General features: G+C 61.9%; 3 protein-coding genes across 3 annotated transcripts; all 3 read right to left on the bottom strand.

The window, feature by feature from the left end:
* Positions 1 to 6,973: 6,973 nt before the first annotated feature.
* On the bottom strand, positions 6,974 to 7,225 carry LSCM1_07043 (uncharacterized protein; the record flags this gene model as incomplete). Its single annotated transcript, XM_067324433.1, has 1 exon — positions 6,974 to 7,225. The coding sequence occupies one exon, from the start codon at positions 7,223 to 7,225 to the stop codon at positions 6,974 to 6,976; it is 252 nt and encodes an 83-aa protein (XP_067180637.1).
* A 5,865-nt stretch (positions 7,226 to 13,090) lies between these two features.
* LSCM1_07041 (uncharacterized protein) lies at positions 13,091 to 15,106 on the bottom strand (the record flags this gene model as incomplete). Its single annotated transcript, XM_067324432.1, has 1 exon — positions 13,091 to 15,106. The coding sequence occupies one exon, from the start codon at positions 15,104 to 15,106 to the stop codon at positions 13,091 to 13,093; it is 2,016 nt and encodes a 671-aa protein (XP_067180636.1).
* Positions 15,107 to 16,323: 1,217 nt separating this feature from the next.
* LSCM1_07040 (uncharacterized protein) lies at positions 16,324 to 18,108 on the bottom strand (the record flags this gene model as incomplete). The annotated part of the gene is made up of 1 exon (XM_067324431.1): positions 16,324 to 18,108. One exon carries the CDS (start codon positions 18,106 to 18,108, stop codon positions 16,324 to 16,326), a length of 1,785 nt encoding a protein of 594 aa, XP_067180635.1.
* Positions 18,109 to 21,814: the final 3,706 nt, after the last annotated feature.

The raw sequence follows: 21,814 nt of genomic DNA, 5'->3' as shown, positions 1-21,814 counted from the left end.
CTCACCCAGCGCACCCCGGGCGCGGGGGTGGAGAAGGGAGCAATGGCTGCCGCAGCTGCAGCGGCACACCCATATCGGGCGTGCGCGCGAGAGGAAGAGGGAGGCGCACGGCACTGGAGCGAGACGCGAAGGACAGAAAAAAGGATGGGAGACACACGCGAGCAGCCCAAGCAGAGGCCGCGAGGCTCTGGCGCGTGCCCTGGTAAAAGCCCGCGGCTCTTGGAAGAGGGAGGGGGGACGCAGCAACGCAGGAGGGAGGTGACCAACGAACGGCAAGGGCGGAAGAGGGAGCAGGCGCACAGAGAGCGCAGACACAGAGAGGGTTGCGATGGCGGACGGGTACACGTGCGCTTCGAGGAGGAGCGGCTCGGCGTGCAGCGACAACGAGGACGGCGCCGGGCAGCGCTGCAGCCAACAGGCAGGGGATCTGTGCACCTGGATGCTGTATGCGCGCATGGCCGCCCGCTGCGTCGTGTCTCCCTCCACACGCTTCCGGGTAAGGAAGTCGCAGCCGGCCCAGACGGCCGGCGGCACCGCCCAGCCGCCCTGCCCCTGTCGCACGTCTAGTCCGTGAGGATGTCTTCAGCGGTGCAGGTGGCCGTGGCGCCGGCGTGGTTGCCAACCTGCTGCGCGACGCGACACATGTGCTGTAGGGCACACCAGGTGCGGGGTTAGCGGACAGCTCTGTGCGTCCGTCGGTCCCCCGCGCCCCCTTGTGAGAGGTGTGGTGCCCGCGGCCGTCTCGGTCTTTGCCTGTGTGCTTGTGCGTGGGGCGTGTGGCGAGTGGACGCGTAAAAGGACGGGATTTCTGTGCGGGCGTGTGTGCGGCAGCAGCCGAGGGAGGGCGTCGCGCCGTGCCGTCCGGCCAGCCCATCAGCCGGCGGTGCGTCCACCCCTTACTCTCGTGCTTCGTCCTCCTCACCAGCCTGCCCTCGAGAGGCCGCACGTCGGGGGAGGGGGGGATCGCTGGAGGGGCGATGCGGCAGGCGCGCACGCACGCATCTGTGGGCGCCGCACCCGTCCCGCTGTGCGTCGCGCCGCCTTTTCCTTTGCGGTCACCTTCGCACCTGCGGACGGCTGCTCAAGCCCTTTCACCGCCCTGCTCGCGCTCAGCGGGCGGAGGAGCATCGCCGCGGTCGCCGGGCCACCCGGGACATGAAGCTCCTCAGCGTGGTTCGTGCCGTGCCGCTTACCGCCCCCACGGCGTGCAAGACTCGTGGGCCTCCACCACCTGCAGACGGCAGAAGAGCGAGACACGCAGCCGTCGCTACCGCCAGCGCCGGCACCAGGCACCTACCAGCGGCGCACCCACCCACGCGTGGAAGAGAAGAGGAGGGGAGAAAGGGGCGGTGGACGCCGCCAAATACCCCTCGCTGCCCCCCTCCCCGCACAGCACACCACGCACGCTCAGCTCGAAGCCCGACGGCGCTCTGCAGAGGCTGTCAGCGCCGGGGAGGGGCGGAGGCAGGGGATGGGCGCCCGCGAGAAAGAGTGCGTGCGCGTGAAGCGCAGAGAAAAAGGAGGCACCCACACCCACACACTCGAAGACCGCTCCAACGCACGTGTGCGCCGATGGCCGCCGTCATCAGCGCAGGTCCCCGTGACTCACGCTCCCGCCCCTCACACCCCTGCCTCACAAGCACGGGCAGCTGAGGAATAGCAGCCACAGCACCACGAGCGCCATGAGCGAGAGCACCGCCACTAGCAGCACCGTCGTCACCGTAGCCAATGCAGCCATCCTTTCGCTCCACACCTGCATCGCCGCTCTGTCGGCCGCGTCTTCGCTGCTGCTGGAGCCCTCGAGGTCTCCTTCGAAGTCCATGGCGCCCTTCACGTTGCCCTGGCACATGCTCACGTACGGCGGGCACGTGATGTAGCCGCCGTCCTCGAAGGCACCGCTGATCGTGGCCAGCGCGACGCTTTTGCCAGGCGTGCAGTTGAGGTAGTCGCTGCTGCCGTACACCCCCACGCTGTACGTGCGCGTCGCCCTGTCGCACTTCACGTTGGCGCACATGCCGGCATAGTACCCGACGGCTGCAGTGCTGTTCTTCGGCCTGAAGTCTCCATCGATGCAGCGGGACGACTCAGAAAAAACGTTGAAGAGCGCCAGGGAGGCCGATGCGGCAAACGGGTCCTGGTTGCAGGACCCATCTCTGTACCCCGCAACAAAGGGGCAGTAGTCCAGGAAGGCGGAGTAGCCGCCCAGAGATGCGTTGGTGAAGTACTGCCAGTACACCGGCATGGGCGCTTCATAGACGGCTACACCGCAGGTTCCGAGCCGGAGCCGGTCAGAGGTGCACCGCATTTCCCTCTCTGATCGGTTGCAGAACATCTCCGGCCACCGCGTCTCGTTCTCCTCCATGCACTTCTTCGTGAGGAAGTCGCAGCCGACCTTCTCGGCCCACGGCATCGTCTCCGCCTTGCTGAAGTCCGGCCGGTAGAAGCCGAGGTCCTGGAAGACGGCCATCGTCAGGGCGGTGTAGTACCCGGCGCTGGCGGCAGGCCCCATGAGGTTATCCTTGGCGTTGCGCATCTTCAAGTGCGAGCCGGCTGAGTATGGTCCGCCCTGGTCCTCCACCTCCATGTGCTCCAGGGTGTCGCAGCCGTACTGCTCGCGCGCCTTCGCCACCACCGTGCTGCTGTTGATCACAGGAACATCGAAGTCCTTGCCGCGAAGGCCAGAGACACGCTGCACCATCCCGGCGCTGTTGAGGAAGGTACTGCTGAAGCCGAGCGCGTGCGCCATCTCGTGCGCCACGACACGCGTGACGCCCTGGTCGTAGCGCGACGCAATGTTCGCCGCAGGGATGTTCATGACGCCCACGGCGGGCTGGTTGTCATAGAACACCTGGCAGGTCGTGGCCCACGCCAGCACCCCCGGCTCGCTCGGCACCGAGGCCACGTAGAGCACGAAGTCGGTGCTGCTGACGCCCTGCGTGAGGTGCTCCAGCGGCACCTTGACATCGCCACAGCTCTCTCCTGTCATGTTGGTCACCTTCCAGCTGCCCTGCACCTGCCGCACGCTCAGCCGCTCCGTGTGCAGCTGCACCGCCTGCGGGATGAGGTAGTTGACGAGGGTGTCGCGCTTCTCAACCGTGAGGATGTCTTCCTGTTTGCAGGTGACGATGCCGTCGCCGTGGTTGTTGACGCGCTGCCCGACGCGAGCGCAGTGGTAGGCGGGGTCGGTGAGGTCGGCGGTGGAGACGGTGACGCGCAGCAGGCCCCAGTCCTTGGCGCGCACGGCACTCGGCGAGGGGCTATCGGCCAGCGCATAGCCGATGGTGTGATTGCTGCTGATCGAGCCGGCTGAGACGTAGGGCAGGCCCAGTGCCGAGACAGTGCCGGGAGCTCTGCTCTGCTGCGCCACCGACTGCAGCACGCGCTGCTGCATCGCATCGTGGATGCAACGATGATCCCGGAGGCTGTGGCGGCTTGGAACGATGGACGTGGCAGACACCCCGTCTGCAAGGAAGGGGAGGAGGAGGATGTACGAGGCCATGGCGAAGCGGATGACGCTCGAGACTCGTGCGCATGTCTGTCTGCGCCGGTGGCTTCTGCTGAGGAACGGAGTCGAAAGCATGGTGGCGCGAAGGGAGGCGACTGCGAGAACCGTATCAGGATGTCGCGAGGGGGAGCGCCTCGCAGATGGTGAGGTCGAAGAGAAACGAGGGAAGAGTGGATGTCGTGTCGCTGAAGTTGGGTGTCGATAGGGTGAGTCGTCGGACTTTATGGTTGGTAGGCAGATGGCAGTGCGCAAGGGGAGGAGAAGGTTTCGGGAGGCTGCGAAAGGGCCGTTTTGGATGGTAGAGGGGATAGTGCAGGGCTGCAGAAAGGGGTGCCCCGCTCTTGGGGAGGCGCCGCCCGCAAGGCGGCTAGGGAGGAAAGCGGTGCCCGGCAACCGTGGCTCTGGCAGCCGTGCCCTGCTGCATAGGTGGGCAGGAGATACGGGGCTCGACCGAGACTGTGAAGACAGTGACGGGAAGTGAAAAAGGGTGTCAGGCCTTATTCACTATGCGTGCTGTCGGTCGCCCTTGTGAAGGGTGCCCGAGATGCGATTCTGCGCGAAGCAGAGAGGAAAAGGGCGCCCATCGCTTCCATACTGTCGCTGCCTTTTTTTTTCCTGGCGCAGAAGGGTATCGCCTGCGTTTAGTGCTCCTCGTCCGGCGTGCCAAGGACCCGTGCTTGTGTGTGTGTGAGTTCCGTACGCACTCGTGTGCGCACGTAAACCGTTACCCCTTGTGCTCTTCCACCAGGTAACATGGGCGATGTGAAGGAAAGAAAAGGGGCGATGTGGTTGGCGGCGGCGGCGCCCCTGCAATGCAACTCATGTCCCACCTCTTACACCCCTCATCGAGCAGAGAGACCTCGAAGGCGGCGCTGGCTCCTGGCGGGCCTCACCACGGCTGCATCTTTCACGCGGTCTGTTGAGAGCAAAGAAGACGATGCCCGTGGATATGGGCCGGTGATGAGGGCGGCGGAGGGGAGGAGGGCTGAGGGCCCTCTACGGCACACATGCGGTCCACCAGAGAACAAGGTGTACACAAACACATCTCTACGTGTACCATCCCCGCTCCCTCTCTGTTGCACCGACTAAGTGTCATCTTCGTTGCAGCGGAACAGCGTCGTCAGACGAGTGCTGGCCAAAACGTCTGGCGAGCACTTCGATCACCTGCACGCCACGAGCTGCAACCGTCGCGGGTACCCTACAGAAGAGAGCGAAGGAAGAGATTTGGACAAAGGGGCCGATCCGCTGCCACTCGACACGAAAGCAATGCCGCCGCGCTTTACCTGCCCTTTTTGCATGAGAGGCGTGCAGGGCGGTTCAATGCGTTGTGAAGGCACTTCAGCAGTTTTCTTACTGGTACGCCCACATGTGTCCCCTTCGAAGCCCTCTACGCAGACGTCTCCCCATGAGCAGCGACCTCGTGCGCCTCAGTGTGTCACTTTCCCCGGGCGCGCTGCTGGCGGCTTCCCCAGGCGAAGCGGGTAGAAGCGGCACGCGAGCAACGACTCTGCAGTTTAGCCCAGTCCCCTCCCTCCTCCTTTCACGCTCGCTGTAGGCGGACGGTGCAGTGCAGAGGGACATCAAAACATTTGGCGCTCGCACCGTTCAACGCCAATGAGGGTATGAATTGAGCCACAGCGGGCTGCGACGCCCTCACGCGGAGGTCTCGTCATTTTGGAGTAATAAAAACGTCACTGGGCCTGCTGCGAAGACCATTCACCTTGACCAGCATATATCGGGCAAGTGTATGTGCACGGGTGTTGCCGACTCGCTTCTTCCCTTCCACCCTCTCTCCTCGCAGCGCGCAACGCAGCCCCCGCGCGAGTGGAAAAGCGGCCCATGGCGACGTCTTTGCGCACCACTTCTGCAGATAGATCGCCCATGGTGTGAGCCTCTCTTTTTACCTTCTCTGCCGTCACTGTGCGTTGAAGCGCAACGACAGAATCGGGGTGTACGTCAATGGGGAAAAAACTTTGTCCACGGCACAACACACCGGGACTACCAGCGATGCATGACGGGCCTGCCCTTCCCCATGTCTTCGATGCGAGAGCGGTGCCCCCTCTTGCAACCGCGGCACACAATCCGCGACGCTGCGGCAGAAGCTTACATGACGGCGCTTTCCCCCCTCCCCTCCATCTATCGGCAGTGAGATGCTCAGGGGCGTCTGAGTCTACTTCGGGTTTTCTGCCGCGGTGGGTGAGTGGCAGTAACAGCGTGGCGCGCAGATGATGTAGTACCTGCCACTTCGCTGGCATGCTGGGAATGTCCCTCTCTGCACTTGCGGTGAGGATGCGCCAGTGGATTCTCCATCCCCGAAACGGTGCTCGAGCTTCGCCGACCACTCGAGGCTCCAAGAACACCGCCACTCACAATGGCATCGAGCGCGTAATGATGTGCTAGCGCGTATCTCACCCGTGCCGCATCGGCCTCCCCTCTCCCTCTGAGCAGCTGAAAAGGACAAGCGTTGGGCCCTTTTGACGCACCCGCGTAGTTATGCGCCGGCCTCAAATCGCCTGACCCGCAGAGTTGTCTTCTCTGTCAGAGGCGTACGAATTCGTACGGCGGCCGTGAGTCCGCTGCCACGACGGAACCAGCGCAAGGCCCCGGCCTTTGGCAGCGCCCGCAGGTGAGTCCCTCCCATATCCGCCGCTTCCCATCTCCGCCGATGGCATCAAAGTGGGCCAACGATGCGGCGAGTGGCGAGATCCCTGAGAAAGGCCTCAGAATGCATAGGTGCGAGCGCTGTAGGCGAAGGCGCTGCGAAGCACAGCCTCCACACGTGCGCAAGAACAGTGTGAGGGACAAAATAGCCCCTCCTCCTCCTCCTTGAAAACAGAAAGAAAGAGACGTTGGCAAAGAAGTTCACACCCGATAGAGCAGCCTCGTGAGACACCACAGATGCCCCCCCAACCGTCGAGCACACACAAACACACGCGCATAAACAACATGAAGCGAGCACAACACATTACACGATTAAGTGCTCCAGACTCCAGCGTGACGAGTCTCTACATCACATCACGCGATGCAGCGGCGCGAAGCGACTCCGGGCCCTACATGGCATAGCCGGCAGAGGGCCACCTCTCCCAGTGCCCTCTGCAGGGGGCGGAACGACTTCCTGCTTGTGCGTATCCGAGAAGCAGCGCCGCCACCACCCCCTGTCACGGTAAGCCGCCTGATGGACTCCGCCTGGCGCCCGTCTCGCAGCGCGTATGCGGAAGAGGGACAAGAAAGGGCAGACTGAATCCCTTTTGGCGGCCGGCCGCTTCATCGCGTACACTGGCGCAGGTGACCTGCCGCCGCAGCGTGACAGCAGCGCCAGAGGCGCGCTTGTGTATCCATATAGTTTCTGGTCATGTTCGCGTCGGCGCACATATGAGCACATCCAGAGAACAAAAAAATATAAATATATGTGTGTGTGTGTGTGCGTGTGTCGGCGAATATGCCGTGCTCTCTCCCTCTGCTTTATCTTCACTCCGTAAAGTCAGGGAACATCTCTTCAAAGGACTTGCCCACCTTTGAATGCTTCTCAAAGTGCTGCTCCAACTCCGGCCGCCGCACCGTGCGGGGGAATCCCTGCAAGCAAACCTTGCACTGAATGGCGTTCTTGCTCTGCTCGTGCTTCTTCAAGTCCTCAGAAGTGTGCTTGGCGCCGGCGCTCTGCGCCTTCTTCATCTCGCGCTCGCGGCGCTGGTTCGCACGGCATCCGTTTCCAGACGGCATTCGAACAGCTTTTTTTTTCGATGAGCCGCGTTATGTGCACGTTCCCCTTCGTGAAGGGCTCTTGGACCGGGGGCTGTCGATGTAATCGCCGAGAGACGGGCTGCTTTATGCTCTCTAATTTTTCTTTGGTTGGATGCAGTTCGGCCGTGTTTGCTCTACGGAGGGATGCGACGCGGGCGTGTAATATTCTGCGCGGAGCAGGCCAACATGCCAGGTCGTGCAGACGTGCGCGGCGAGGGGCGGGTGGAAGGGGTGAGGGAGGGGGTTGGGGAGTCACCAAGACAGAACACGCAGTGAGCAACACGTTCATTGGGAGAGAAGAAGGGGGAGGGGAGAGAGACCCTTTTGATACCCTGAGCCAGCAGGCCTTCAAGACGGGAGAGGAGACGGATGCTTGACGAGGAAAAGCGGCGCCACACCGGCAGCCGATGCACGTTGGCGCATGCGTAGAGGCTTCTTTATGTGTTTGCCTGCGGAATAAGAGAGCCGGCACATTCGCCCCTCCCTCCCATAGGCACCGAACAACCACAACCACAAAAGAAGAAGAGAATGAGCGCCGGGTGACGATGGGAAACCTCGAGGCAGAGGCACACACACACACACCGAGGGAGAGAGAGAGGCAAAGAGAATAGGGCGACGGGAAAATGTGGGCCTCGCGCGTTGCCGGCTCGTTCATCCTCATCTCCCCATTCATCTGCCAGAGCCACAGCAGCGAAATGAGGCGACGGTATCGGAATACATACACACACACATATATATATATATATATGTATACAGCACTTTCCCAGGCGCGGCAAAACGGGAGCGCCACTTCTTCCTCCCCCCTCCTCCCTCGCTCAAGTTCTCTTCGGCGCACGGCGGTGCGCGGCTGCGTGTGAGAGGAAGCGCCACGTGGCGGCAAAGCGGATTCGCTTAAGCGCGATCAGCGGATTCGAGGGGAGGGTGCACCTGCGGACAAAGTTTGACGGGCAGATCACCACATCACGAGAGGGCATGCTCCCTTCGCCTGACAGCTGGGGAAAGGTAGCTCAGATCTTCATGGAGGTCACGCACGCTCCATCTGTGCCACCTCACCCGGTTCGTCACACATGGCTTATCGAGGCCTTCCGGTCAGAGAAAGGGAGACAGAGCGCAGAAAAAAGGGGGGCCATGACTATGCCAGTGTGCACCTGCGCATCAGATCTGCTCAAGAAACAAGAACACCTCAGAGGGATCTGCAGAGGTATATGCAGAGCAGGCACCTCCGCCCTTGCCCCTCCCCCCTCATCCCCTGCAGACACACCGACACGGACTTACATGTTGCTTCTTATTCTCCATTCGCGTAACTCTATCCTCTGCAACTGTCGACGGCGACCCGCAACTGCGAACGCCTCCACGGCTCCCACGCCCAGCGCAGCAGACGGCAACGTAAGAAGGGGAGCCTCGCGGACGGGTGGCACACTCGACTAGACATGATGGGTAGGCACGCCATTGAAGGTCGTTGTCGCTCTTGCTGCGTGTGCTCCCGTGACATCGGTTCCCCTTTCTGCCAAGGAAGGCGCCCGCACTCCTCTCTTGAGAAGGCACCGTTGGACGTCTCTAAGGGAGTCGATCTCCGCTGTTTTACGTCGCTGGATTGTTGAAGCGCACGGCAGAGGCGCGCACACACACACACAAAGAGAGAGCGAGCGACAGAGAGTCACAGAGGGGTGCAGGCAAGCTATTGCACATGCACGACCGCACAAGAGAGTCCGGAGAAGTCGCTAGCTCACGGGCCACCACCACGGCACGGGAAGTCGCGGGGGAGGGGTGTGTGGGAGATGGGGGTGCAGTGGCCGTGGTAGTGCATCAGAGCGACTGACAACAAAAAAAAAGAAGTGAGGACAACCCTAACGGCTGCAGCAGATGCATGCACCCGTGGTTGGCGACGAGGGGGGAGGAGTGGCAGGTCGATACTGAAGAGACATCGGCCGCTAACAGAGCGAGGGGAAGAGAGAAAAAAAAACAGCAATGACGGCACCGAACCAGACAGAAAGTGAGAGAGAGGAGGGGGGTGGAAGGGCAGAGAGGAGAAAGAGAGACTAACGCGCGAAAACCCTCAGCGAGATGAACAGAGCAGCAACACAAAAGGAATGGGCGAAGGCAACAGCGGACGCGCGAATGGGTTCCGGCTGCGTGGGAGTGCGATGGGCGCCATCGGCTACTCAGCGGAGATATAGACACACGCAGGGTGAGGGCGGGCGGGCTAGGAAGAAAATGTCTTCACAATGTAACCGACGCCCCGGCACACCGGACATGGCATTCGAACGGGCCCCTTGAAGCGACCCCGCAGCGTGTTGTCTTCGTAGCTCCGGCCGAGCTGAATGAGGCACGGCTCGCAGAGACAGATGTGGCGGCATCCCACGAACATAAAGGACTGGCGGCGCTCGAGGCAGCAGACACAGGGATGACCACCGTCCGCCTCGAAGGAGAGGGACGCACTGCATCCGCCAGAGGTTGAGGGTGGACTGTGCGATATCGCCTCCTTTGCCTCTATTTTTTTGCTCCCGTCAGTGGCCACTGCCATGCCGGCTACTGTGTTTTCCTCGCGTGGGGGAAGGCAGTAGTAGCTCTGATCCCGATGGTCATTTTCTTGAGTGTACCACGAGTAGAGCGCGCTAGCGCCTGCTACCACTAAGGCGCCAGCACCGAAGGCCAAGGCGATCGCGGCGCCCATGCTGTTCCGGCCGCTTCCCCTTCTGCGCGGCTCATTATCGTCACCGTCGGCGCCGTGCCCCCGCCGGTGGGGATCGTGATTACCGTCTCGCGGTGGCGGCATCGCTGGCGATAGTGCCGTGTGCGTCTGCCGGGGGAGGGGATAGGAAAACAATGAGCAGAAAGGGGAGTGACGGTGCCCACGCGCTGTTGTTGGTGTTGGTGTGTGTGTGCGTGCAAGCGCGTGTGTGTGTGTGGGGGGGGCAGAGCGAATGGTGTGCGTACTACTCATGCATGCCCACGAAGCAGCCGAGTGCGCGAGGCCGGTTGGCCGCGTAGGATCGTGACTGAAAAAAAAAATAGCAGCAAGAGCGGCACAGAGGGAGAGGGGTGAGGGTGCTTGCCATGACTGTTGGCGGTGCTCCCTATTAGGGTACGACACGGAAGAGAGAGAACGGGTGCTGCTCAGCCAGCGCCCCGGCCAGCGCCACTGACGCCTCCGCTATTCAGCCCTCCCCAGCCCTCCTCGTGTTCCAGTTGCCCTATCGGTTTCCTCCGCCATGGGGCGCAGCGGGAGGCGAAAAGGCGGAGAAAGGAAGGCAAGCCGGAGGGGGGGCATGCGCCACGCTCACGTGCGACCCGAGCAATGATGTCATCAAGGAGTGGGATCGGCCCATTTGGTGCACATCATGAAGCAGCCGCACTCGCTATATAGCGTGGGCAGCGGATGTGCGTGTGCGTTGGGGGGATAGACAGAGAGAGAGACAGAGACAGAGAAAGCACGCGCCCACTGCGTTAAGAAAACCAAACGGGTCTGCCTCTCCTTTAGGGCGTGCGTGTATAGGGTGGCGGCGACCCTTCGGACGACGTGCTGGGCAAAGCACCCACCGTCTTCTCTCTTCCCCTCTCTCTGTCGCTCTTCTACAGGCATGCCCCCTTTCCTCTGCATGGGAAGAACAGGGGAGGGGAAGCACAGGCAGACACAACGCCGAGCACGGAGACTCGTGTAGTCGCACCTCCTGCCTCTCGCCTGCTGCGAGAGTCGACCCCAAGCCTCGACGACGCACCTGTGTATGAAGGTAGGTGTGTGTGTGTGTGTGTGTAGAGGAGGGAGGGGGTGGGGCACACGGTACGCACCACGAAGGACGCCTTCACGCTCGAAGAGACCCTGAGGACCTTCGTGTTACTCAATCACGCATCGCGGATAGCAGCGCACATTTTCGTAAGAGGGGTAGGCACACGCGGGTGGAGCGAAACACGTGCCGCTGTGGCCTTTGTCACCCACGACACACACACACAAAAAAAAAGCGAAATGAGTCCATGCGGACGGGAGGGAGCAGAAGAGCATAACAGAGAAGATGAAGGGGACAGGGGGGAGGAGGAGGAGGAGCACATTTGGGAAGACGAAACAAACGTATCCGCACACACCCACGGAGGGAGGGTAGAGGGGGGAGGGGGGAGAGACAGTGGGGGAGAGAACGTGCTCGTGTGCTTCCGTACAAGGAGCCCACCCACGCTGCGGGCATCGGCTTCAGAGGACCTCCCCTTTCCTCACCCCCTTCCTCGCCGTGTACCCACTACCCGCCCCAACCCACTCCTCCACACACACGCACCGACGACATGTCCAGGCGCTCCATTTCGCTTCACTCGACTCATCAACGGAGGGGCACACACGCAGAAACGCATGCCCTTCTATGATGGGAATGTCTTCACAACGTAGCTGACCTTGCGACACACAAGGCATGGCATCTTCACGGGGCCGTCGAACGACCCGAACAACACCGTCTCTTCGTAGGTGCGGGCAGCCTGGATGAGACACGGCTCGCAGAGGCAGATGTGGCGGCACAGGACAAACATAAACCGCTGCCGCTGCTCGAAACAGCACACGCACATTCCGCGGCGACTACCGCGACTGCCGCTGTGCACATCCTGCCACTTCTGGCTGCAACCCAGCTCCACACTTTGCTCGAGGAGGTCCTCCTCGATGGCCTTCGCACAGGCTGCCGCGCATTCCTTGGGTGGCGGCAGTCGGTAGTAGCCTGTTTCAGCCTCCTTTGCCTGTTCCTCCTCTCTGCGCTGCGTGTACCACTCGTACAGAACGCTGCTGCCCAGGAAGAGAATGGCGCCGACGCTGATCACCAGCACGGCGGCAAGGCCACCACCGCATGGATAGGACATTCTTCGTTTGGCCTGCGAGCGACTCGTGCCTGGTCAACAATGCTACGCTGAGAAAGGGGTGCGGCGAGGAAGGCAAAGAAGAGAGGGGAGGAGCCGCCAGCCCGCGCGCAGATTCGGTACTCGGCTACGCCAGTGCGTTCGCCTGCGCACGGTAGACGACAAGAGCACAGTGAAAAACAGAGGCACACCGGTATGGGTGGTTGTCGGTGTATGAGGTAGGCACACTCGATACTGGCGCCACGTGTGGGACAATACGCCTGAGCAGGTACTACAGAGGCTCCTGGACCCCTCCCCTTCCCTTCGTGTTCTCCTTGTCTTTGTGGCGTGACAAGAGGCGGTCAGGGGCAGGCAGCCAGGCCGGTGGTGCTGATATGCGTGTAGGGGGGGAGGGGGAGGGGGAAGCAGTTGGCGATACTGTGCCCGTATCACTCTCGCTGTCGCTGCTGGAGCTCCACGAGAGGGTGCGGTGAGAGGGAAAGAAAAAGAAGATGAGACACTGAGGGAAGGGGGAGAGGGAGGGAGGGAGGGAGCCGAGGAAGGAGCAACACACGCGATGCCCTTTACTGCACTGTGTTGCAGCCGGCTTTTTCCCGATGTGTGTGGAAACGAGTGGGGCTCACAACCGCACCTCGTTGCATCGCGCACGGAGCACGTCGGCAGCACGTATATAGACTGCCTCCCTGTTTGCCAGCATGTCACCATGTGACGCAAGCGGACAACAAAACAGCAGCAGAAGGTAGGGAAGTCCGCACGCAGGCAGACACGCGCGCACACCTACAGCAGATAGAGCAGGGCGATCCAGAGACCACGGCTTGGCCCTTCTGGCGGATGACTCTCGACGCCCTGTACTCCTCAACCCATCGCCTCCCTCCCGACTCCCTTCCTCGCCCGTCAGGCACAAACAACTGAGACGAGGGGGGGCGGACACACACGCAGGGTGATTCCCATCCCCTACCGCCGCCACGGCAGGAAGTGCACAGGAGACAGTCATCAGCCTCCGACAAAGGCGCTGCCTTACCCTTGGCGTGGGTGTGACCTCGTCAAGGGTGGATAGCAGTAAGAACCAGCGGACGTGCGCTCCCTCTTATCCCCGGCTGGGCCATGCGACGCATATGCACTGGAAGCTGTTGGGGCCACTGCCTGGCGGGGTGATGCCAAGCGCACCACAGGCGCGGTTGCCGGTGTTGACGGCGAGTCAGACACCGGCCGCATCATGCGCGAGCGCATGCCACCGCCAAGGCGCCTGGGCTTCTCCTCTTCCAGGTGTATCATGGGAGATGCGCTCTCGAGTGATGGGGTGCTGAGTGGGGCACAGCGGGCTCTTGAGCTGTGACAACCTGACACAGGCGGCATCTGAGCCTCTCGTGAGAACTCGGAAGCATTCCCACGTACTCCATCAGCGATCTGTGCGCCGGCTTGAGGGGGTGATGACTCTGCGATGGGACGGGCTGCCCCGGACGGTGCCAGCGCGCTTTGCCGCGGCCGCTTTGCTGCAGTTGCATGGCGGCGAGGCAGGTGCGCTCGAGGCGATGCCGACGAAGGCGTGGGTGAAGGGGAGCAGCCTGCCGTCCGCCTACCAATAGGTAGGCGAGACGGCCTGGGCGAAGGCGATGGCTCGCCCTGCTCTGCACGGAGGAGCACGACAAACATATCGAAAGGCTGAAGTCCCGGCAGGTCACAGAGGCGCGGGCCTATCATTACCGACGACGACGGGGGCCCCTCAGTGGAGGATGACGCTGCGTCGAACACGTCGCCAGTGCGCGTGTATTTAAGCTGTACCTGTGCGCCGCGCACGTTCAGGTACTGAGCCACGTGCTGCGCCAGTGCCACAGCTCCCAAGCAACGGTCCACCGTAACCCGCAGCGTGAGGCCAGAGAGCGTGCATACCCGCAGCGTAATGGCGTTTTCACTGTCGCTGTGGCTGCTGGTGGCACGAGGGATGGAGGCGGCAGCGGCGGCTGCATGCCGCCCCTTTCCGTTCCTTGCCTCACGTACGGCCTCGGAACGTGCTACAGATGATCCAGAGCACTCCTTTGCTGATTCGGGTGCTACGGACGGCCGCCCTCGCAGCGGAGAGGTCATGAACGGCAAAAATAGCGAGGCCAGCGGCGGCGGTGTGGGCCTCGGCGAGTCTCGAGCGTTAGAGAGTGTGCGCCTATCCGGCGCGGCTACAAATGCCTCCTTCACGCTGCATCCACGCGGCTGCGAGGGGGTCCATGGGTGTTGTGGCGAGTTAAGAGGCGTACTGCACGCATGGCGGTAGTCACCGCGTCTCCCTAGCATCTGCGACCGTCGCCGAGACGCCGTCAGTGCCACAGCGGGAGTGCCATCATCGACGCCTTCGTCCTTCTCGGTAAAAGAGTAGCGTGCCGGCGTTCGGTGGCTCAGCGCGCGCCACAGGGGCACCACGGCTGACGGTGACGAGGGCTCGGCCTCGCGGGGGGAGCGGCAGCTCACGTCAGCGGAACCGCCATGGGAGCGCAGGGGGGTCTGCGTTGAGGACGCTAAATGTGCGAAAGCGCCGGAGGCGACTACACGAGAAGGTGTGCACAGACTCTCCGGCATTTCGCAGCCCTCAACTACCCTGTCGGTGACTTCTTCACCACGACCATCGAGCGGGTAGTCAGGGCTTGCAGACGTGCCCGCTAACCACGACTGCACCCGCTCCTCGCGCTGAGTGTCGAAGAGGCTAGCGTGATCATTGAAATGAGTGTCACCCGCCACCACCGTACCCGTTTGCCCCCTTTCGCCGAGGGTCACCGTTCCGTTTGTGAGTGTCAGTGTGACGTGATGCCCGTCAGACAAACATTGCTGAAGCGCCAGAAGTCGCTCTTGCGTCAGGGGCGGTGGAGCAGGCGACGGTGTGGAGAGTGGCGACCCTTTCAGCTGAGTCAGGTAGATCTCCTGTGCACCGTCACTGCTGCAGGAAAGCAGCACAACGGAGGACCGCGATGAGCGCTCTGGCTCTGCCGTCGCCTCCGGTGGAAGCGACCGCACTTTCCCGTGAGGTGGAGTGCAGGCGCGGCTCATGACGAGCCCGAATCGGTGCTGCTGCTGCTACTGCTACTGCGGCGGCGGGCCCTGCTCGGAAGGGTTCAGCGGGCGCCCGGAAAAAAATAAATAAATAAAGAAACGAATCTGTGTGCGGAGGGCACTTTCTATGGCATACGAGATTTGCTCTTCTGGTGATTTCGGTCGAGTGTGCATATAATGGCTCGTCGATCCTTCTCTGCGTGTTTATCCCTTTTTATGGCTCGGCGCAGATTCATACGCTCGACGCATCGTCAAGCCAAAAGAAGCTGAGCGAGGGTGCGCGCGTGCGAGAGAGAGGCAGAGAGAAAGGGTAAGTGATTGCCCATTGCAGAGCGACGTTGCAAGCCGCACTGCACGTGCGAGGCGCGACACCGTGGAAGGCGACCGGCACTTTTTTCTTGCTTCTTGAACCTCTCTCTTACATACGCTATGATGCAGAAACGGAAAGGGGAAGGGGCAGGGGGCAGCAGTCACGCTGGGCTGAGTGATGGGGGTGAAAAAGCCAGAGAGGCAAGGGAGCGGCCCGTGCGTTTCGCACCGAGATGACGCACATCAGAATTTCTTCCGTGTTTGTGAGGCAGCACATGGCACGGCAGAGCCGTCGCCCTCCCCTCGCTCTTTTTTTCTGTGCTGCGCCCTGCATGTTGTGCAGGCGCTGCCGTCCACTCGGCAGCCCCCAACACACGAGCTGCAGACTCGTGTGTCGAAAGCGCCTCACCTCGTCGTACATAATCCTGCATAGGCATAACAAGCACCAGGCACCGGTGCGTCGCTCCCGCGGCCTCGAGTAGCTGACAGCCTTTCCACTCGACACTAGAACGACGTAACAGAGAAGGCGATTTCTCGACACGGGGAGAGAGGAGAGGAGGGAGGAGGAGAATGGGTGGACGGGTGGGGTGAGGGGTCGGGTTGATACACGAAGAGAAGCAGGGCTAAATGGACGGGCAGTACCAACGGAAACGGTGGGGGCCTCCTTAGTGTGAGCCCCCCTTTTTTTTGAAAGGATGCCGCTCCTCGTCACTATTCCCTCCCACCCCGAATCTCTCGACTGCCTTGTGGGAAGTTGCCGAGGCCAACAGTGAGCGGTGTGTGTGTGTGTGCGGGGGAGGAGGAGACGCAAATACACATACACACACATTCGAACCACATCGTCAGGTTCAAGCGGCACACGCGGACAAAGACCGCTTCCAGTCCATAAAAGGCACCCGTAATCCTCAGGGACTGCCGCGGCAGCTGCCGTCGGAGGCGAGCGCCTCTAGCCAGGCCACCACGAGCTCCGCGCCAGGGTCCTTCTTGCCGATCTCCTTACCTTCCATGTAGCGGCTCCGGCCGAACTTGGCGGGGAGCAGCGCCGTTGCCTCAGCAGCCCTGCGCGCCGCCTCGTGACACGCCTTGAGCAGCTCTGCCATCGTCTCAGCGGCCGAGACGACTGGGCATGCGCGTATGCCCTCTAGCACGTCCACCATGGTGCGGTCGCCCTGGCGCGCGCCACCAAGCTCCTGCACATCGTGGCTGCCCTGCGCGATCGCCGCACGCACCGCCTCCACTGCGCTACCTCCATTCAGCGCCTGCGCTGCGGCGTTACCGCCTCCGAGGAGCAACGCACCATAAAGCGGGCCCGAGGTTCCAGCAAAGGCGTCGGCGACGGCCTTGGAGATGAGTGCGAAGGTGCGCCGCACGTCAGTCTCCCAGGGAAGGTAAGGCAGCATATCTAGCACCGCTGCCGCCGAGCGCTGCACGCCGCTGCCGAGGTCCCCGTCGCCCACCTCCGCGTCGAGCTTGTTGAAATAAGCTTCCATTTTCATGAGTTTGGTGAAAACGTGGTGCGCAGTGGCGCAGAGGGGACTGTCGGCCGGCGTGACAGCCGCGCGTCCTGCCGCCTCCGCCTCTTGTCGCGCCAGCTGCAGCGCCGTCAGAGGCCCTGGCACTACTGAGCCGCTGGGCTGCGGCGCGTGGAAGTTCATGAGCGGTTCCTGCAACGCGTCGGTGTCGAGCATGTACCGCAGGTCAGCCTCGTCCTCGACAACAAGCAGGGTAAGCGAGAAGCCGTGCATGTCCAGTGATGTCATGTGGCGCCCACTATGCACTCCGACCACCGTGATGTGCGCAGCAGCGAGCTCGCGCAACGCATGATGCGCAAGAATAGACATTTCCAGGTCCGTAGTGCCACCCAAGTTGTTCACGAGCAAGAGAGCTTTGGCACCAGCGCCTATCACGGTGGTCTTGCCACGCACGGCCACCTCTTTCTTGCCCACCAGGATTCCAACGAGTAGTTGAGTGAGCGATGCGGCTCCGTGGAAGGGGAGCTGAAAAAGGCCCTTCTCCCCATGAATGCCGAGACCCACCTCCACCGTCCCAGTCGGAAGCACTGAAGACGGCGGGCAGCCCGGCAGCGCGCAGGACGAGAGCGACGCGCCTATAGACCGCATGTTGCGTGAGACCCGGTCAGCAAGTGCCTTCAGCTGCGCCAGTGATAAACCGCTCGCCGCTGCAGCGCCAAGAACTTTATAAAGGAGGCAGCAGCCGGCCAAACCGCGACGCTTCTTCGCATCTTCCGTACCGAAAACTGCATCGTCGGCTGCCAGCACCGTCTCCACGCGTAGACCCTGTCCACGAGCCTGGCGAACGGCGTATTCGAAGTTGAGGATGTCACCGGCGTAGTTCTTCACGACGACAAGAACGCCTGGGCCATCAGGTCCCTGCATGTTTGCAAGATACTCGATGCCGGCGCTTACGTGTGCTGTCGGCGGGGAGGCGAAGACGCCGCCGCACACTGCTGCGCTCAGCCAACCCCTGGCAACGAACCCAGCGTGCGCCGGTTCGTGGCCCGATCCGCCGCCGCAAAGCAGCAGCACCTTTGCTCGATCGACGCACGACGCCACAACCACGTTCGTGTTTTCCATCTTCTGCACCCGGTCGCTCATCTCACAAAGGCCCCCAACGGCCACCGCAACGATGCCCGCGTGCTCGTCAATGAACTTTGGAACCTCAGCCGCCATCCTTGGAGCCGACTTCGACCAACCAGCCAGCCACTAAAACCGATGCGTGGTGACAACACCTGTAGCAATGCCTCACGGCGTATGCGTGTCTGTGTGTATGTGTGGCCGTCTGCCAGCGTTCAAGGCAGCGGCAGAGGAAGACCCCTTCCCAGTACACCAACTACTGGAAAAAACAGAAGAATTGAGGAGCCACATACGATACGAAAAGTCCTTTTTCTCCCCCCGCATGTGCACATTCGCGTGCAGGCAACACCTCTCTGCGGCGCCGCCTCACTGCGGAGGCCGTCCACAGACACGTCTCGCCTGCGGGTGCGACAAGGCCGCAGGCACGCCTTACAGCGATGCCGGCGCAGCCGACTGAGCGCCTCCTCTCGCCTCATAGCTCACCCACCCACCCGCTTCGCAGGCCGGCTCAGGCGCAGCGCCGTGCAGGGCCTGGACCCTGTGGCCGCCAACAGTAGACCGGCATGGCAGGGGGCAGGGGCTGCGTTGCTTCTGCACGTAGTGGCTACCGGTGACCGACATTAGATCCGGTACATCGTGCCCTCGCTGTCAGGGAGATACGAGCGTAAGGGCGAAAAAAACACACACACACAGGGAGAAGATGCGTGAGGGGTGCTGCCCGCCCGGCAAGACAAGCAAGCGCCAACTCCCACGCATTACCACCGGGTCCCAGACATTAGGAGGCGCATCTTTCTGTATGCGGGCAAGGGCGCGCGGCGTCGAAGCGCACAGCGGCACGCGCGCAGGCCCTTCGCGCCCGAAAGTGTGACGGGGCACGGAGGCTCATTCGGTTACGGAAAGAGGGGGGAAAGCGGCGGTGCCACAGAGACACAGACAGACAAAGGCAAAGAAAGAGAGACAACAAGCGAAGAAAAGCCCTGACGAAACACAAAAAAGCAAAACGAAGAAAAAAACAGCACACAGACGCCGCCACAGCCAGTCGATCGCACTTAGCGGAGGGGGGGCGGCAGAGGAGGGGATGATGGGGGAGGGGGAGGGAAGATAATGATGTAGGATTTAAGGGTGGGCTTGTGTTTATGTGGAAGGGGGAGGGGATGCACGCGAATTCACGCACACACACACGCACACAGACGATTGCAGGATGAAAAGCCTAAACAGTTGGGAGAGGGCGCGCGACAGTATAGCTCCTCAGCACATTACAGTGCAGGCCAGCAGAAACCGTGGTTCCTATGCGCCTCTTCCTGTCTGTGCGTGTATGTATGTGTTACAATGTTTGCTCACAAGGGCCTCCACGCTGCCGCCTCGGCTCGCCAAGCCCGCCTCTCTCACACCCGTCATGTGGAATTGCGTTTCATCAGCAGCCCCGCTCACCATGTGCATTGAGTCGGGTCTGAGGTGGAGGGGGGAGGGGGGGTAAGGGAGACCGAAGGCAGGAAACAGCACGGGGCACCCCAAGGGATGAAGAGCGCGGGAGCGGAGGAGTGCGATAGGAGGCGCGACGGAAAACGGCAGCGCGGCAATGCTGAGCGCACCGATGCGTGCATTTACCATTTCGTGGGAAGTGGGGGATCCGAGACGCTCGCGCTCGTGTACACATAAGCGCAATGGCACGTCGCCGTCCATCTCCACGGACGCCGCGCACTGCGAGCTGCGCCCGGCATTCTTTGTGCTCCCCCGCCCCCCCCCCCCACGCACACACACGCTGGCACAGCCGCTTCGGACAGCCGCTTGCACATTCGCTACCGGCGCATCACCGGCCTCATCCTATGCATGCGCGTCTTTCGCAGCGACGCCGGCAACTTCTACTGGCGACGTGGTCTCGTCGGCGCCGTCTTCGCTTTGCGCCGCGTCCGCCGCTACTTTGCGGCTGACAGTGCTCTTGATAGCTCTGCCGTCGATGTCGAGGTCGTCGCAGATGCGCGCGTTGGGGATCAGCAGCGTCAGCGGCAGCACAAGCAGCGGCAGCATGATGTGGCCCACAAGCAGGAGCCACGGCACGTTGCTGAAGTCGCACGGGGGCTTCGTCGTGATGCTCCAGCCGTACTCCATGATGATCGCACCAATCGACGACGAGGTAGTCTGGCCAAGGTTCGAGAAGCCGGCCATCAGCGCGTACACAACGCTCTCCGACCCGCGAGGGCACAGGCGCGACAGCAACACGACCATCGGCATCCACGCCAGCATGTAGCACACCTGGTATACCACTGCATCACCGCAGATGTACATGGCGTGGTCAGGGATGCCGATGTACTCATTCCACCGCTTCACCATTATGATGTCAAAGAGGGAGGCGATGATCTGCACGACGGTCGTCACGCAGAAGGTCAGCCGGTAGCTGTGCTTCGCGAAGATGTAGTTGAAGGCTGTCACGCCAATGAGACCGCCAACGTTGCCAATGGCAGCTGCCACGGTGTTGTAGAAGGTGTACGAGAAGTGCGGCCCATCGGGTAAGCACTCCGCATCGGCCAAGTAGAAGCTATCAAGCGCACCGGGAAGCTGCAGGTACACGACCATCTGAAGGTACCCAAAGATGTTCGCCTTCGCAATCACCAGCGGCAGGGCCCAGAAGGACGTGGCGCAGCAGATGGTGGAGATGACAACACAGATGATCAGGAGGCCCAACGTGTCCGCGAGAATAGAGCCGCACGTCATGGCCACGACAGCGCATGTCATGACGACGCTGTACACGAACACCTTCCAGTTGCGAATGATCACCTCCTTGTTCATCTCGAAGAGGCCGAAGAGACAAGGAACGGGCTGCGGGACTTCGTACGGCATGTACTCCTCCGAGAGCTCTTCGTCTTCCTCCTCAGCTGCGGTGAGGACGCCGCTCTGCATCTCGTCCTCCAGAGGCTCGCACTCGCGCTGCAGCACGCCCTGCACGCCCTCCTCGTCCAATACGCAGTTCCCCGGGTGAGCGTTTTTATCTGGCTTGGCGCCTGCTTCACTCAGCGTGTCGTTGACCAGAGCGACCACGTCGCCCTTCCCGTCGTTGGCATGCATGGTGTCCGGCGCGGGCAGCAGACCCAATGCCGTGCGCTCCTTCTGCAGCTCCGCATAGAGCGCCGCCGCGTCGGCCGCCCGCTCAACGCGGTTCTTGCGCTCCCCATACCAGTTGAACAGGAAGAAGACGCCCGTGAGAAACTGCAGCGCCGCAGAAATGAAGACGCCAACCTGCTGCCTGCCTTGGTCGGACAGAGGGCCCTGAATCGCCGCCGCAACGATGGCGCCAAGCATGATAAACCACCAGATCCAGCTCACCAGCGCCGGGCCGGGCTTCGGGTTGAAGCGCATCAGGCGGCTGTAGTGGCCCTCCGACAGGATGTCCACGTTGGCCTTGCCGTACGAGCACAAAAACACAAAGGCGGCGGCGGTGTCAGCGGAGGCAGGCTTCGCGGGCAGCAGCCCGTAGACGAGGGCAAAGGCCGCACCGCCCACGCATGAGATGAACATGTACCAGCGCTTGGTGTAGCCGAGGAAGGCAAAGCCGTCGCACAGCATCGCGGTGAGGGCCTTGATGGACCAGCCCATGGTCGAAATGCCGGCCAGGCGCTGATACCGCTGGCCGTCGATGCCGTAGCGGTTCATGAACATGGGCTGCCGTGAATAGCTGATGAGCTGATCCGCGATGCCCTTGCAGAGGAGGTAGCACATGCCGAGGGAGACGACCACCTTGGGCCCGTACCCCTCCGCAGCCTCGCCGAAGACGGGGATCTTCCGCATCCAAGGGCACTTGGCGAAG

Source organism: Leishmania martiniquensis, chromosome 10 (assembly GCF_017916325.1).
Source record: "Leishmania martiniquensis isolate LSCM1 chromosome 10, whole genome shotgun sequence".
In the NCBI taxonomy this organism is placed as follows: Eukaryota; Euglenozoa; class Kinetoplastea; order Trypanosomatida; family Trypanosomatidae; genus Leishmania; species Leishmania martiniquensis.
The sequence above is the reverse complement of the archived record's forward strand: the minus strand, read 5'-3'. Positions and strand labels throughout refer to the sequence as shown.